Source organism: Halichoerus grypus, chromosome 9, assembly GCF_964656455.1.
Source record: "Halichoerus grypus chromosome 9, mHalGry1.hap1.1, whole genome shotgun sequence".
Lineage (NCBI taxonomy): Eukaryota > Metazoa > Chordata > Mammalia > Carnivora > Phocidae > Halichoerus > Halichoerus grypus.
In genome coordinates, this window is record NC_135720.1 from 44,197,814 (window position 1) to 44,214,415 (window position 16,602).

The 16,602-nt window shown below is 39.7% G+C and overlaps 1 protein-coding gene across 5 annotated transcripts in view; it reads left to right on the top strand.

Annotated features, from left to right (window-relative positions):
* The first annotated feature begins 2,284 nt into the window (after positions 1-2,284).
* GOPC (golgi associated PDZ and coiled-coil motif containing) overlaps positions 2,285-16,602 on the top strand; it is a 42,362-nt gene continuing 28,044 nt past the window's right edge. For 4 of the 5 annotated variants that reach the window (XR_013441138.1, XM_078054817.1, XM_036082288.2 and 1 more), the window contains exon 1: positions 2,286-2,818. Coding sequence is in view for 4 of the 5 variants with exons in the window: in XM_078054817.1 (XP_077910943.1) it covers positions 2,531-2,818 (288 nt within the window). In the remaining variant the exon portion in view is untranslated. Of the gene's footprint in view, positions 2,819-16,602 lie in introns of all 5 variants that reach the window. The other variant, XM_078054819.1, reaches the window with a different exon arrangement.

Sequence of the window (16,602 nt, forward strand, 5' to 3'; positions counted from 1 at the left end):
GCCTGCTTAGGATTCTCTTTCTGCCCCTCCCCACTCTCAAAAAAAAAAAAAAAAAAAAGGAAAGAAAGAAGAAAAGAAAAAGTTTTGGACTGATTTGCCAATTTATTATGCTGGTAACTTATACAAAAAGAACCCTCATCCCTCTATATTCCATGGTTAATAGCTAAGACTTTGGAGAAAAAGACAACTAGATTGAAATCTCACCTCACTTGATTATTAGCTGTATGACTTTACCAAGATACTTAAGCTCTCATCCGTTAAATCATCTATTAAAAAGTGAATAATAGGGGCGCCTGGGTGGCTCAGTCGGTTAAGCGACTGCCTTCGGCTCAGGTCATGATCTCAGGGTCCTGGGATCGAGCCCCGCATCGGGCTCCCTGCTCCGCGGGAGGCCTGCTTCTCCCTCTCCCACTCCCCCTGCTTGTGTTCCCTCTCTCGCTGTCTCTCTCTCTCTGTCAATTAAATAAATAAATAAAATCTTAAAAAAAAAAAAAAGTGAATAATAGCTACCTCATATGATTTAGTGTCAAAGAATTAAAGCAAATAGCATAATGCTTTACACATAGTGTTTTCAACAACTGAAAGCTGTTCTTTTTTAAGATTTTATTCATTTATTTGAGAGAGAAAATGTGAGAGAGAGAAAGCACGAGTGGGGGGAGGGTCAGAGGGAGAAGTAGACTCCCTGCTGAGCAGGAAGTCCTGATGAGGGACTGGATCCTGGGACTCCCAGATCATGACCTGAGCCGAAGGCAGACCCTTAACCGACTGAGCCACCCAGGTGCCCCCTGGAAGCTGTTCTTAATGTGATTCCATGTATGTGCTCCCCTCCAATTTTCAATTATTTACTTCAAATTCCTGAAAATGCATTGCTAACCATAATATGTACAGAGAAAGTGGCTGGAACCTTGGTAGCTGTAGTAATGATGTTCTTGCAAATATTGCAGATGGAAATAAAGTTAATTTGAAATGGAATGAGAACAGATACATATTTTAGTTTTATATTATTTATTGTGTATTAAAACCTATGTGAAGGTGCCTATTTAATTAAGCTCAAGGCAAAATCTCACAGTTTTGCTTAGCTAAGTTTGCTGAAACCAAAGGACTTTATTGACCAATGCTAACTAGTGTGCAAGGGGTCATTGCGTTGGCGAGGGGTACACAATGCAGGCTTTGGTGGTGATCAACTGGAAGAGTCTGTTCCAGATCACAGGAGTCTATAGTGGGCTAGTACAATATTTCCTTAGGCAATGCAAGAGAGGCAGTTCTCACCAGCCTACTCTAAGGTCTGATTTCTCCTTCCCTTTCTAAGACTGGACTACTCTAGAAGTGGAAGGGGCTTGACAGTGAATAGGCTAATGGTAAAGAGCAGTTTGTGAACACTCCAAAGTACTACAAAATTCCAAATAAAAACTGTAGCTATGAGGGTTAGACTCACTAGCCTACGAGCTCTGCTTGAGTGAGGCTCATGTCTCACTTGTGTGTGTCCAATATATGAATCTTTAGAGTTTTTTTTTTATGAAATGTCACTGTGGGAACACTTCAGTTGTTGAAATAAGTACACTTTTAAAAACACTTCCTTGGGAAACGTATGACCTGTGGTGTAATATTAAGGAATACCAAGTGCCAAGCACTGAAGTTAAGCATTTTACCTTACTACTGAGTGAAGTAAATTTTACCAACTAAGGCTTTGAGGTTAAAGAATACAACTAAATGGGACAGCTAATATGTGACAGGGTGTAAAACTTGAACCCAGGTCTGCCTCTTAATCACAAGACAAAAGGTCTCGCATGAATTCAGCAAAACCTGGTCGGCCGCTGTCCTTCAACGCACAGCTCCAGGCAGTTTCCACCCGGAATTTAGGGCCTGGTTTAGCAGGAAGAGCCCGTATGTCCACCCACCTCACCCTCCACAGGCACTGTAATGGAAAGGTAAAACGTGGCCATTGCGCATGCTCACACCGCCCTGCCTCGCATTCCCTTCCCTGCCCCTGGAAGTCTCCGCAGCAACTGTCCTGGAGGACTTTAGATAGGCTCCCGCCCACTGTGAAGTCAAATGGGCGGAAGCCGTTCATGTCTGCGACGTGGACACCCTTCTCTTCCCCACCCTTTCCAACTTGGAAGCAAACACGACGCGTTCCCGTTTCTCGGGGATTCAAGCTGGAGTTTGCCAGTTGTCAATATGGCCACTGACGGGCCGGTCCCAAGCAGAGGCTTTTCATAGGCCAAGGTCTCATCCTAGCCCCGCCCATTTCATCCCGCCAGGCTGCGTCCGCCTAAGTCTTCGCTACGCATGCGCAGCGGCGGCGGGCCGGGAGGTGGGACGGCCGGATTCTTCCGTGTGCCACCGCCGCCGCCTTGGCTTCACTGCTCTTGCCACTGCGGGGCTGCATTGCCGGCGTTAGCCGCGCGAGGGGAAGGGAGGGGACCGACGGAGCGTGCGTGCGCGGGAGTCCCCGCAGTCCCAGCAGTTCCTCTCGCGCGGGGTGGGCGGCGGGGGTCAGTAGCAGTCGGGGGAGGTCCTAGACGGCGCCATGTCGGCGGGCGGCCCGTGCCCGGCAGGAGCCGGAGGGGGCCCAGGGGGCGCCTCCTGCGCCGTAGGGGTCTCCCCCGGCGGGGTATCCATGTTCCGATGGTTGGAGGTGCTAGAGAAGGAGTTCGACAAGGCCTTCGTGGATGTGGATCTGCTCCTGGGTGAGATCGATCCGGACCAGGCGGACATCACTTATGAGGGGAGACAGAAGATGACCAGCTTGAGTTCCTGCTTTGCGCAGCTTTGCCATAAAGCCCAGACTGTGTCCCAAATCAACCACAAGCTAGAGGTGAGCTGTGGGCCCTTGGAGGAGGTGGCATTCAACCGCAGTCATCAGAGCCCATTTAACGCACCGGTGAAAAGACCCTAGAAAACTACGCACCGGGGCACTAGGGCTTCAAATGTGACAGGGGAGTGCGTGTGTATATATGTGTAAAGGAAAGGAGTGAGGTGAGGTTGTAGAAAAAGGGGTGTAGATCGACCTGTGGGTGTCCTGGGGTCCTGTCACCCACCTTCCTAGTATCTCTATGAGGAAGAAACAGGAACTGATTACAGCAGCCTACTGTACATTTAACATTAACAAACCAAAGACTTGAGCTCAAGGATTCTCTATCCTAAGAATATCTTAGCCCACCTTGCAACATTCGAGTTCGTATATGGATTTTCACATTGATAAACTAGGTTTGTGTATCACCAGACTGATAGAGTGTTGATTGTTTTTAACTATTTCAGATCAACGTCTCTCACACAGACATACTTTTCCTTTCATGCATGAACAATTTAGGGGAATTCTATCAGAGCTCTTAGGAAAATTTAGTGGAATAAAACAGCATAGTATCAGTGTTCTTCTCAGTTTACAGTTGGTCTTTAAATTACAGGCAGATACCACCAGAATACTCTATACAATTTTTCACATGACTTGTAACATTGAGGTTTTGTTTGTTCTTCACCCTATTTCCCAAAGTCTGGATTTATTTGTGAGAGTGTGTGAAGAATGGTCATTTGCTTTAGTCTCTAATCTTGGTTGTGGGTGTGGGTGTGGGTGGAGTGGTGGTGGTGGTTCCAAAAAAGAAAAAAAAAAACTACCTACCACATTGTGCAGGAAGTTAAATTAATGCATTATTACAGTATTTAGAAACATGGGAGATTAATATTACTACATAAAGAGCATTTGCTAACTAGATAATTTAAGAGATGAATCTTTCATCTTAAAGTAGATAAAAATAGGATAATCAGTAATGTGCAAAGCTCTTTGAACATTAGGTTTCCTAAGAAATCATCATTGCTATCGGTTATAATGATTGAGAGTACCCAGTGGATTGAAATCAATAATAATATCAGATATATATCCTCTCTGTGATTAGTGGTTAGCATTCTTTCTCTTCCCTGTCAGTTAGCCATGAAAAAGGTGGTGTAATTCATCTGTGATTAGCATAGATGCAAATCAGAGATTTTGTTGAAAGAACTGTTCATTTCTTCCATCCTTTTTGAAAAGGTTGGAATGGAAGTGCTGATAGGAAGCTAATCACTTCTTGTTCTAGGTGTATGAAAATGTTTCTTGATTTCTTGATTAGTAGTTATTTCTAGAAGATAGTTTATTTTTCACATAATGCATTTATGTGAAAATGCATTTAATGGTTTTTAGAAATAGTACTTTAGCTTTAAATAACAGAGCAAAAGTAGCTTTTGCCACATGAGAACTTTCATATCATTTACAACTGCAAGTATCTACTGAGGATAAACAGCTTTTTAAAAATGAAACACTATCTACCTGATTTTTTTAAGTGACCAAAGGATACTTTCAACAGTGATATTTTGATGTCAGATATAATATCTAATTTTGGAGAAAGGATTATTCTGTGAGTAGGAGGTAGTGCTCTGTCTTTTTCATCTTTATTTTAGATGAATATTCAGAGCTGTAATAAATTATGTATATTCTTTTTCTCAGAAATTGTAATTACACATTCTGACTCCACATCCTGGCTTAGGAGGTGGAGTTATTTCTCAAAATGAGAAATGCTAGCCTGTCATGATGTGAGCATGTTTCTTCAACATGCTTGAAACCCTTGACTTAAAAGATCTTAGAAAATGGGGAGGGGACATTTTGTTTTTGTGTTTTTTCACTTACATTTGACTTACCTGTTTGTGGGGTTAATCTTTCTGCATTTAGCAGGTGTTACGGTCTTCGTGGAATTGGTTATGTACTGCTGAGGAGAGAGGGTCCTTGTCAGTAGTGCCTTTCAAGGTAGATCTGCTGTTGGATTATTTGCAGAATTTCCGAGGTTGCTTCATATACTGTTATCAGTCCCTGAGATCTTGAAATCTTAGAAAAGATTTCCATACTTTCTAGCCCTGTTTTATTTCTTAATAAGTGGATTGAATTAGTTCTATTCGCACCTGTGACGGGCAAGTGCATTTGTGGTTTGATATAACAGGTGTGCACTGAATTTCAGTGGTTTTAGAGATTAATACCTTAAACCATATTACCATAATAAAATATTTTTATAATCAAAACACAGATATCTCCAGTATGGCTAACTCATATTTAAATTGGCCTTGAGTATCTTTGCAGATTGCTCCTTCTTCTGCCCAGTTATTGTGTCTTTAGGTAACACCATGTTTAATATTAACATGGCAGTTAGGAGAACAATTTTAGCTGCAAAAAAATCATAGGTTACATTTTAAAATAAAATATAAATGACATCTATGTGACTCCTGCTTGCCATAAGTTATATTTGGGGAGAGGGCTATTTATAAGGGGAAGGGGAGGGCAAAGAATATCAGAATATATTAAGGGAGTGCCATTTCAAATTACTCACATCTCTCTTACTTACCTTACCCACCTGCTTGAGAATCCCTGCTATGGTATGCTACTTGGTGACAGCTGCGCTGGAGTCACAGGTACTGATTGGGACAGTAGTAAGAGTAGTAGTAGTAATAGTAGCATTAGTGTGTTGGAGTAGAACAAAGATTGAGAACCAGTGCTTTAGAAAAACCCACCTCTCTACCTGGAAATGCAGTTTTCTACCTCTATACCCCTTCTTTAAAATAACAGCAAAACAATACGTCTGTCACATCCTCCTTTCTGTCAGCAATTGCTGAATCAGTATATCTTTTTAAAGCAATTTACTGTTCACAGCCATCAGTGGAGAAACTTTTAACTTTGGTCTAGAGACATGTTTATAATGAACTAATGACGTACTGTTCTTTCACTGCTTTAAAGCTGTCCTGTTTTTAAACAAGCAGTGAGGCCATTTTGTAGCATTGAACTTGAAGGTTAATATTGATTCAGTATGTATTTATTGAGCACTAATTATGGTGCCAGATGCTGTATTGGATATTTGGGATACAATGGAGAGCAAAAATGGACACAGTCATTTCTGTTACAAAGCTTGGATTCTATTGGATAGTTAATTGGAATAATTATCACGTAAGTGTGAAATTCCAACTTTGATGAGTATTATGAAAGGTACCTAGAATAATGAGAGCCTGTTCTGGGGGATCAGGAAGGCTCCATTTGGAAGTGACTATTGAGTTAAGACATAAAGGATAAGTAGGAATTAATTAGGCCACAAGAAATAGGAATGTCATTCAATATTCCAGTAGAGAGAACAGAAAGTGGAACGCACCTGTGACGGGCAAGTGCATAATGCACTCGAAGAACTGAAAGAAAGTTGGTATGTGTTACAAGAGCAAAGGGCCAAAGAAATGAGATGCAACATAAGTTTGAACAGGTGGGTAGGGACCATATCTACTTGATTTTATTGGCCATGCAGTAGATTTGGGGGGCTGTATCCTAGCAGTGGGAAATGTTTTAAACTAGATGGTAACCTCAGGTATGAGATTAGATTAGCTCACTCAAGCTAGGTTAAGGAGAGAGTTTGGGATAGTGAACAGAATGAATGCAGGAAATCATTTAGGAGGTTCTTATTCTGATCCATTTGAGAGGATAGTGAGGGTAGGATAGTGCAGGATAGGAAGGATAGTGCAGGGTAGGATAGTGAGATGGAGGTAAGTGTTCGGAACAGTAGAGACTTGAGAGGTGAAAATGAACAGTGTAGAAATGGATTGGAATGGAGGGATGAGGGAATTTAGGATGACTCCAAATGTCAGTTGGCTGGATAAATAGATAGATGTGAGTTATTATTAACAATAACTGTATTGCTAACCTTATTGATCAGTTACTAATGGCCAGACTCTATGTGTTTTGCGTATATTGATTCATCTAATTCTCATGATAGTTCTGTGTGATAGGTTTAGTATTATTACTATTTCCATTTTACTCAGGATTAAGTAAGGGGCCCAAGGCTCCAGAGCTAGAGAAACTGGTTTCTCCAGAACACACATTTATGCCTGGTGGGAGGTAGCAGGAGGTGGAAAGAAAAGCAGGCAGAAAGAGTAAATGTGGGTGGATAGGTAGCAGGAAGGAAGAGTATGGGGTTCCAGGGAAGTATTGTTATAAAAATTAAACATGTTTATAAGCCAATGAGATGCATCTAGTGGAGAGGAAAGCTGAATATTCTAGCGAAAGAGAGGGATAATTAGTATGCGTAAGGTTTCTGAACGAAGAGGAGATCCAAGATACATGTAGAGAGAATGGCCTTATGTTGAAAGGATAGCTTTTGTACTTTGAGGCAGAGGGAGACAGTGTTGAGGGAGGGGAAAACAGTGAGAGCAGAAGGTGGGAGGTTGAGAGAGTTTTTGTCTGATGGTTTCTTTATTCTCTGTAAAATTGGAGCCTGGGACAACTGCTGAAAGTGGGTGAGAGTAATAAGAGCTTGGAGAGAGTAAAAAGTTTTGAAATAGGGAAGAGTGGGAGAGCCAGCTGGCCAGAGAAATAGAAGGACTGCCAGGCACCGTTGGGGACTTACTTGGAGCTAGTTATCATAAATTCATGGTACAACGAGTCTGCCCTGTTGTGTGGCTTTCTCCGGCAATGCTTACATGGCTAGTAACAGGCACAGTGATGACAGTGATAATCCAGTGCTGTAGCAGGGGGTTTGCTATGTAGGCAAGAGTGTTACTGAAATGAAAATGGTAATGGGGATGAAGAAAAGGAGATAATCTTCCATTAAAGAAGGAGAAACAGGATTTGATAATTATGTACGTGTGGAGGGTGAGGAGAAGAGGTTGGATGCCACCACAATTCTGTTTGACAAATGGATTAGTTGATAGCTGTTTAATAGTCTCCCCCAAAATTCATGTCTACCCAGAACCTCAGAATGTGACCTTATTTGGAAATAGTCTTTGCAGATGTATTTAGTGTAAGGGTAGAGATAAGATCATAGCAGCTTAGACTGGACCCTAAATCCAATGAGATTGTCCTGATAAGAGACACTGAGGACACACAGAGACACTGAGAAGAATGCTGTCTGCAGAAAGAATCTGAGATTGGGATGACATGTCGGCAAGCTGAGAAATGCCAAGGATTGAGGTCGACCACCAAACACTGGGAGACAGGCATGGAACAGTTTCTCCTTCAGGGTATCCAGAAGGAACCGATCCTTGATTTTGAGCTCCTGGCATCCTGAATTGTGAGAGAATAAATTTTTGTTCTTTTAAGCCACCAACTTTGTGGTGATTTGGTATGATGGCCCTAGGAGACTTAGACCATTTACAGAAGTAAGGAATCCAGGAGAAGGAACAGGTCTGACAGGAAAGATAATGAGTTGAGTTTAGAAGACTGTGCATAGTTAAGGTCCTTATCCTTTCTTGCATATTCCTAACATAGTCTCCTAGTTGATTCTTACCCGCTCCAAACCATCCTTTCATTGTCAACGTCATTCTAAAATGTTTCATTTGAACAGTTCATATTTAAAAAAGGCGCAACTCTGATTCTGGTCGCTCTTCTTTTTATACTTCCCTTTTACTCATTGGCTAACATTCAGACTCTAGCATGGTGATCAGTGCCCACCCAGTGCGTCTGTCCTCACCCCCTTGTCACCCCTTCGTGGCTGCTTTTGCCTCTCAATAAAACTGGTTTGTGTGCAGTTGTCTAAATAGGCCTTGCTCTTGCATGGCGTTGCTACTTTAACATAGGCTTTTGTGTATAATGCCTTCTCTGCCCCATTGTCTACAGTATCACGCACCCACTTGTCTTTCAAGATACCACTTACATCACCATCTCTGAAGGCTGTCCTCACCCCATTTATCTCTGCTCTCTATAGGCAGAGGCTGTCAACACCTTTAACTCACTTGGACTGTTAAATTGGTTATGTTGTACTACCATTAATGGTTGCCACAGCTCTTTACCTCTAGAAGGTAAGATCTTTGAGGGTCAGGACGATGGCTTATATGAAATAATCTTAATATCAAATGCTTCGCGAAAGCTGACTTTGGGTGGGAACATTTTCTCTTCGTGAACCCACTTTGGTTTCTTTCTTTCTTTTTTTTTTTTTAAAGATTTTATTTATTTATTTGACAGAGAGAGACACAGCGAGAGAGGGAACACAAGCAGGGGGAGAGGGAGAAGCAGGCTTCCCGCGGAGCAGGGAGCCTGATGCGGGGCTGGATCCCAGGACCCTGGGATCATGACCTGAGCCAAAGGCAGACGCTTAATGACTGAGCCACCCAGGCGCCCCCCATTTTGGTTTCTAAGAATTGGTTGGTGGTTTTTTCCCTGTAGTGCTTTCAAAACCTTAATGAGTAGTGAGTAATTCCTTCCAGATTAACATCCGGTTAATTTACATGTGGATTTCAGAATTGGTGTTTCCTTGGCCCTTTTTTAAAATTGGAAATTTGAAACTCACACATTAAATACCAACCTTTCTGACCTATAAACATCCCTATCTCACTTGAGAGGGGTTTTCGTTTCTCAGACCTTTCCGTACACAGTATATTAGCTGATCTCCATTCAGTACTCGGGTGAATTTCTCCTCTCCGACTGACCCTTTTACGTCTTTTTTTTTTTTTTTTAATTTAAATTCCAGTTAGTCAACATACAATGTAATATTCGTTTCAGGTGTACAATATAGTGATTCAACACTTGCATACATCACTCAGACTTTCACTTCCTTTTTTTTCCCACTTTTTAAAAAAAATTTTATTTTATTGTGTTATGTTAGTCACCATACAATACATCATTAGTTTTTGATGTAGTGATCCACGATTCATTGTTTTCATATAACACTCAGTGCTCCATGTAGTACGTGCCCTCCTTAATACCCATCACCGGGCTAATCCATCCCCTCCACCCCCCTCCCATCTAGAACCTTCAGTTTGTTTCTCAGAGTCCATAGCCTGTCATGGTTCATCTCTTCCTCCTATTACCTGCCTTTCATTTTTCCCTTCCTTCTCCTAATGTCCTCCATGCTATTCCTTATGTTCCATAAATAAGTGAAACCATATGATAATTGACTTTCTCTGATTGACTTATTTCATTTAGCATAATCTCCTCCAGTCCCATCCATTTGATGTAAAAGTTGGGTATTCATCCTTTCTGATGGCTGAGTAATATTCCATTGTATATATGGACCACATCTTCTTTATCCATTTATCTGTTGAAGGGCATCTCAGCTCTTTCCACAGTTTGGCTATTGTGGACATTGCTGCTATTGGCCCTTCTTTTCACTACATCAGTGTCTTTGGGGTAAATACCCAGTAGTGCAATTGCTGGGTCATAGGGTAGCTCTATTTTTAATTTTTTGAGGCACCTCCACACTGTTTTCCAAAGTGGCTATACCAACTTGCATTCCCACCAACAGTGTAAGAGTTCCCCTTTCTCCACAACCTCTCCAACATTTGTTGTTTCTTGCCTTGTCAATTTTTGCTATTCTAACTGGTGTAAGGTGGTATCTCAATTCTTTAACACCATACACAAAGATAAACTCAAAATGGATGAAGACCTCAATGTGAGACAGGAATCCATCAAAGTCCTAGAGGAGAACATAGGCAGTAACCTCTTTGACATCAGCCACAGCAACTTCTTTCAAGATATATTTCCAAAGGCTAGTGAAACAAAAGCAAAAATGAACTTTTGGGACTTCATCAAGATAAAAAGCTTCTGCACAGCAAAGGAAACAGTCAACAAAACAAAGAGGCAACCCACAGAATGGGAGAAGATATTTGCAAATGACACTACAGATAAAGGGCTGGTATCCAAGATCTATAAAGAACTTCTCAAACTCAACACCCAAAAAACAAAAAATCAAGTCAGAAAATGGGCAGAAGACATGAACAGACACTTCTCTGAAGAAGACATACAAATGGCTAACAGACACATGAAGAAATGTTCATCATCATTAGCCATCAGGGAAATTCAAATCCACTTCTTTTTGAATTGGTACATCACACATGCCTCTATAATAGTGTTTATGACACTACATCATAATTAGAAATGTCATTTTATCTCTTTACTAGACAGTGAAATTCTGAAGGGCAGAATCCATGTCTCATTCATCTTTTTGTCTCCAGATCCTGGCATACAGCATGTACTCAATAGCTGTTTATCTGAGTGAAGAAATTATTTGAAACACTTTAGTGTTCTGCCGTGAATCCTCCCAAGATTACCAATAATCATTCTGTAATACGGGTTTCGTGAGAGCTGGGCTGGTGTCTGTCTGATTATATCCATGGTGTCTAACACAGTGTCCACCACACTGTTGAATGACTGAATCTGCAGGTTCATTATTCCCCTGGTATGTAATTCACAAGGATATGGTTGGTGAGTTAGGATTTCATGGTATTCCACTTTAAGAAAAATTTGGAACTGTGACTAAAATAACATTAAACATCACTATATGAGAGTATTGTGTATGGATTTAGTGTGCTTGTGACATTTCTAAAATATTGGGTGAGTTGATTCTCCTCACCCTACCTCCAGTTTGATCATAGAGCAACTGAGTTCTTTAACATTACAGTGGAAACAAGAAACATGTTATTTGGGACTTCATTTTGTGGTTAACATCAGTAATTTAACTGTCAAAAATACATCACGGATTTATCTACTTGCTTCTATTTCAAATCTCTCCCCCCCATCTTAGTTCATTCACTTTGTCTCCTATATTACACACAGCTGCCTTCTTTAAAACATAAATTTAATCATGTCTTTCTGCTTAAAATTCCTCAATAATATTATGAATAAAATTCAAACTTCTTATTATGGCTGACAAGCTCTGTATGATCTGACCTGTGGATATGTCTTCAATGACATATCTTACTACTCTTTTATTTTGTATGGTCCAGCCACATAGGCCTCTCTTCAGACTCTAAGACAATAGTTCTCAAACATTTTGGTCTCAGGACCTGTTTACACTGTATAAATTAAGAGGTCCCCAAAGAGGTTTTTTGTTTTTTGTTTTTTGTTTTTTTTTATGTGAGTTATATCTATTTGCGTTTACGGTATTAGAAATTAAAACTGAGAAAACCTTATTTATTGCATCAGTTAAAAATAGCAACAGTAAGCCTATTAGATGTTAATATAAGTATCATTTTGAATGAGAAAATAACTTTTTTAAAAAAGTAGCATTGTTTTACATTTAAAAATGATTGTTAAATATCTGGCTTACTAGAAGATAGCTGGATTCTTGTATCTGCTTCTGCATTCAAACAGTTGTGATTCAAGGTTTGGGTTATAGCCTAGGAAGAAAGTTTGACCTCACAGAAATAAGTAGTTGGATAAGGGAGAAGTATTTAATAACCTTTTCAGATAGTTGGGGATATCTTTCTTTGATATTAAAAGGTAATTTCTTGGGGTTCCTGGCTGGCTCAGTTGGTTAAGAGTTGGTTAACTCTTTGATTTTGGCTCAGGTCTTGATCTTAGGGTCCTGAGATCCAGCGATGAGTTGGGCTCTGCGCTCAGTGGGGAGTCTGAGATTCTCTCCCTCTGCACCTCCTGCTCATGCATACTGTCTCACAAAATAAATAAAATCTTTTTTTTTTTTAAAAGGTAGTTTCTTAAAGGTTATTTACAGTATGGAGTCTAAAGCTCTTATCAGTGAAGTTTTCATCCACTGTTACAATAAAATAATGTGTAGTCATTGAAAGAATCCTTTACTGAGTCATGATGTTGACATTATGGATTGGTCATTTTGAAAATACTGGTTTGCTGAGTTATGCAGATTTTCTAAATGCGGGCACATCTCATTATACAATATTTTAAAAATCCCATTTGGGGGCGCCTGGGTGGCTCAGTCAGTTAGGCGTCTGCCTTCGGCTCACGTCATGAACCCAGGGTTGTGGGGTCGAGCCCCACATTGGGCTCTCTCCTTAGCAGGGAGCCTGCTTCTCCCTCTCCCTGCTGCTCCCCCTGCTTGTACTCTCTCTCTCTGTCAAATAAATAAATAAAATCTTTTTAAAAAATTAAAATAAAGATCACATTTGTTACTATTACCAGTCTCATTAGAAGAATCTTTAAATGTTTAGAAGCTGTTAAGATCATGGTGATGGATTCAATTTTTCCAAAATTCTAATTTTCATTTGAAAACACAAATTTTTATCATTGGCAATAAATGCTGCCAGTTGTTTGCCTTGAAGCAACAGATTGACTTAATTATTCTCAAGATTATGTCTACCAAATACATTAACCTTAATAACTGTATTTGCTCTTCGTTCAAGTAAAAATGATGTTCCATGAAAAGAAATGTTTGGTTTTGCAACTCAAGCAATTGCATAAGTGCTTTTTCTTGGGACAATATGGTTTGATATGCAGCATATACGCTTTATGCACACTTCCCATTTCATCACACAGAATATTAAAAAGTTAAACTCGAGGCTTGAGATTTTAAGAATTAATAATTTTTACTGCTGCATCATGGGCATTCTTAAATGAACTTTTATTTTCTTCAAACCGCAAGCACATAGTGGTGAAGAGTACACTGCATTGACTTGTACTAAAATGCTATTATCATTTACTCATCATTGCTTTTGCACCTGTAGTACAAATGTCAGCATGGTGAAAAAAGCAACTGTTTTATTATTACTAAAATAGTTTTGACCTTGTGGATGCCCTGGAAAGGTCCCACAGACCTGTGAGAACTGCTGCTCTGATAGTAATGGGAAGAAGAACCATACTCTCCCACCCCACTGATTCCCTTGTTTCTTTCGTACAGCGTATGCTTTGTAATTATATATTATATTACTAGCTTGTAATGACCTTGGACAAGTTACCTAACCTCTCCGCATTCCAGTTTCCTTCTCTGTACAAAAAATTGCGTCTCTCGAGGCTTAGCATGAGGATTAAGACAATTATTCAAAACAGTGCCTGGCACATGTGCCATTCATTTTCTTTACGTGCTGCCTCCCGCACGAGGCCACCATAAGCTTTGCAGGGCAGGACCCACATATGTGTCATCTACCAGTGTATCCCCAGAATCCAGCCAAGTGCTTGGCATATGGTTGGGGGTTGATAAATACTTTTTGAATGAATGTATTTTAAAAATAAAAATAAGTTTGCTTGTCTTAAGCTGCAGAGCAGTTTGGGGAGAAATGATGACAGATGAAGTTAGTGGTCCTTATGCTTGGATCGAGAGGAAATTGGAGTGAATAGGTGTTTTCTCACATAACTTTTGTAAGCCAAATGAACGGACTGTTTCAGCAGCCAACTTGTAGTAAAGAGGAATATTATTTCCTATCTCAAGAGGCGGCAGAGGTTTTTATATTTGACCTGTGGATATATTTTCTGTTTGGTCAGAGTCTTTGTTTTCAAATAGGACTTCTTGGCTTTCTGTAAACTTGGGTAGTCGGAGCAATGCTGACCACTTCAGGCCTATGGGAAAAGAGAAGATAGAGGTGTGTGTTAACTCAAATTAGCTCTAAGAGTTTGTTCTGCTATGTGGAAAGAGTAGAAGAAAAACCAGGGAATGGATCAAAATACTTTTGTTAGTTACATTATCCCCTTGACTTTTGTCACAGGAGAAAAGGTCACGTGAAGAATATGGTTCTGTTCTGCTTCTGCTGTCGTTCAGGATCCTTTATACAACAATTTCTGTGATGCTTTCTTTTAAAAGTTTAGTTCCAGGAAAGAAAGAGTCTCACCAGATAAAATGGCATTGCTTATTTTAATGAGACAAGGAGAATTATATAATATAAAGTTCTCCTAGTTATAGGAAACTAGTATTAAATTTAATACACAATACACAGTATTAGGATGATATTTTTATAGTGATATCTTGCCATCTCTATATGTTTATTTTTTACGTTTATATCTTACGAACTTTAAAGCCTTTTGGGAAGTAGGTTGGTGTAGATGATTAATTTTAGATATTGGTATTAAATGATATAATTGCTAGAGATTTAAATTCTAATCTATTTCCATCCTAAACTGCATTTTCAAACATAAAAAAAAAAAATACAGACATTTAAAAAGCATACTTGTTTCCTTTTAGTGATTACCTTTTGTACACTTTATTTATTTATTTATTTTTTATTAACATATAATGTATTATTTGTTTCAAGGGTACAGGTCAGTGATTCATCAGTCTTACACAATTCACAGCGCTCACCATAGCACATACCCTCCCCAATGTCTATCACCCAGCCACCCCATTCCTCCCACCCCCCACCGCTCCAGCAACCCTCAGTTTGTTTCCTGAGATTGAGTCTCTTACGGTTTGTCTCACTCTGCGGTTTCATCTTGTTTCATTTTTCCCTCCCTTCCCCTGTGTACACATACTTAAAAACAGAAGGTGCAGAAACATTTATAGGTAAATGTGAGATTATATTTACTTCTTTATCAGCAGCTTTCTGTGCTGTTGTTCATTACAGTTAAACTGCTATTTGGAGTCAGCTATTTTCTTTGTAATTCTTAAACAGCTTGGGGAACGTGTGCTTTTGTGTGCGTGCATGTCTGTGCCTGCTTTTGTATGCATACACTGCTGGCTAGATGAGGAATGTTCTGAGTTTCTTGCTTAAAGCCCTGTTTTTCTGAGATTTGGGGATGTGATCTCATCTGGAGCTCATGGGCTGCTTCAGCACCATTTCTCTTACTGCCAGGATTACACAGAATGTCAGAAGGTCTGTGTTCTAATGCCATTTGTAATTTGGGACAACTCACCTAATCTTTTTGGGCCTCAGTTTCTTCATGTGCAAAATAAAGATATTTTACCAGATTTGTTTAGGTTCTTAGGTTGGGCCCTCTAAAATGTGTTACCAAAAGAGCTGAATGACACGCTGAAACTAATGACTGATCTAGATCCAAGTTCCCTGGCATACAATATGATGTTTGCTAGTTTCTTGTCTTAGTTTGATCCTCTCCTGAACTAGAGGTTTTTGAGGGGTGCTTGAGGTAAACTAATTGGCATTTTTATCCACAAGACTGTTAAATAAAAACTAGCTTCTGTTTAGAAAGAAAAAAATACAACTGTTGTGTATTTTTAGAAGGTAACATGGACAGACGATTAAGGTCTAGACAAAGTGGAAAAATAGGAAACTCAAAATAAAAAATTCCTTTGATTTTGGTGTCACACAGTGGTATCCAGTAGTGACGGATTATTTGAGAAAGGAATTATCTTGTTGGAAAAGTTTGGATGTTTGAAAGAGTGTGAGATGAAAAATAGAAAAGTAACAGCTCCATTAAATACAAATAAGTGGTGATGATAACGTTCTAATGTTATTTAGATAGACTGCTTCTCTGTCTTTTTTTGGGGGGGAATACTTCATTCCTACTTTGTGAAATACGCCTCGATTTTCATCTGTCTCCACACCCCATTCCAGCTGGACCACTTGCTGAGAATTACTACTTTAGAAAATCTCACCATTGATTTAATGGCTTGGGTGTAGTGAAGGCCATGGTCCTAAGTAAGGCCCACAGACCTCCTGGAATAAGATCATTTTATCCTTACTGTCTAGGGAAAGAATGTCTTTCTTGATGGTTAGCTTTATTTTCTTTTTTCTTTTTTTTTAAGTATGTTAATCTAAATCTTTTTTCTTTTTTTAAATTTTATTATGTTAGTCACCATACAATACATCATTGGTTTTTGATGTGGTGATCCACGATCCATTGTTTTCGTATAACACCCAGTGCTCCATGCAGTACGTGCCCTCCTTAATACCCATCACTGAGCTAACCAATATTTTATTTTTTCTATAATTGAATCTTCAAGATCAAATGTAGGAAAGTGAAAAGATTGTTTCCCA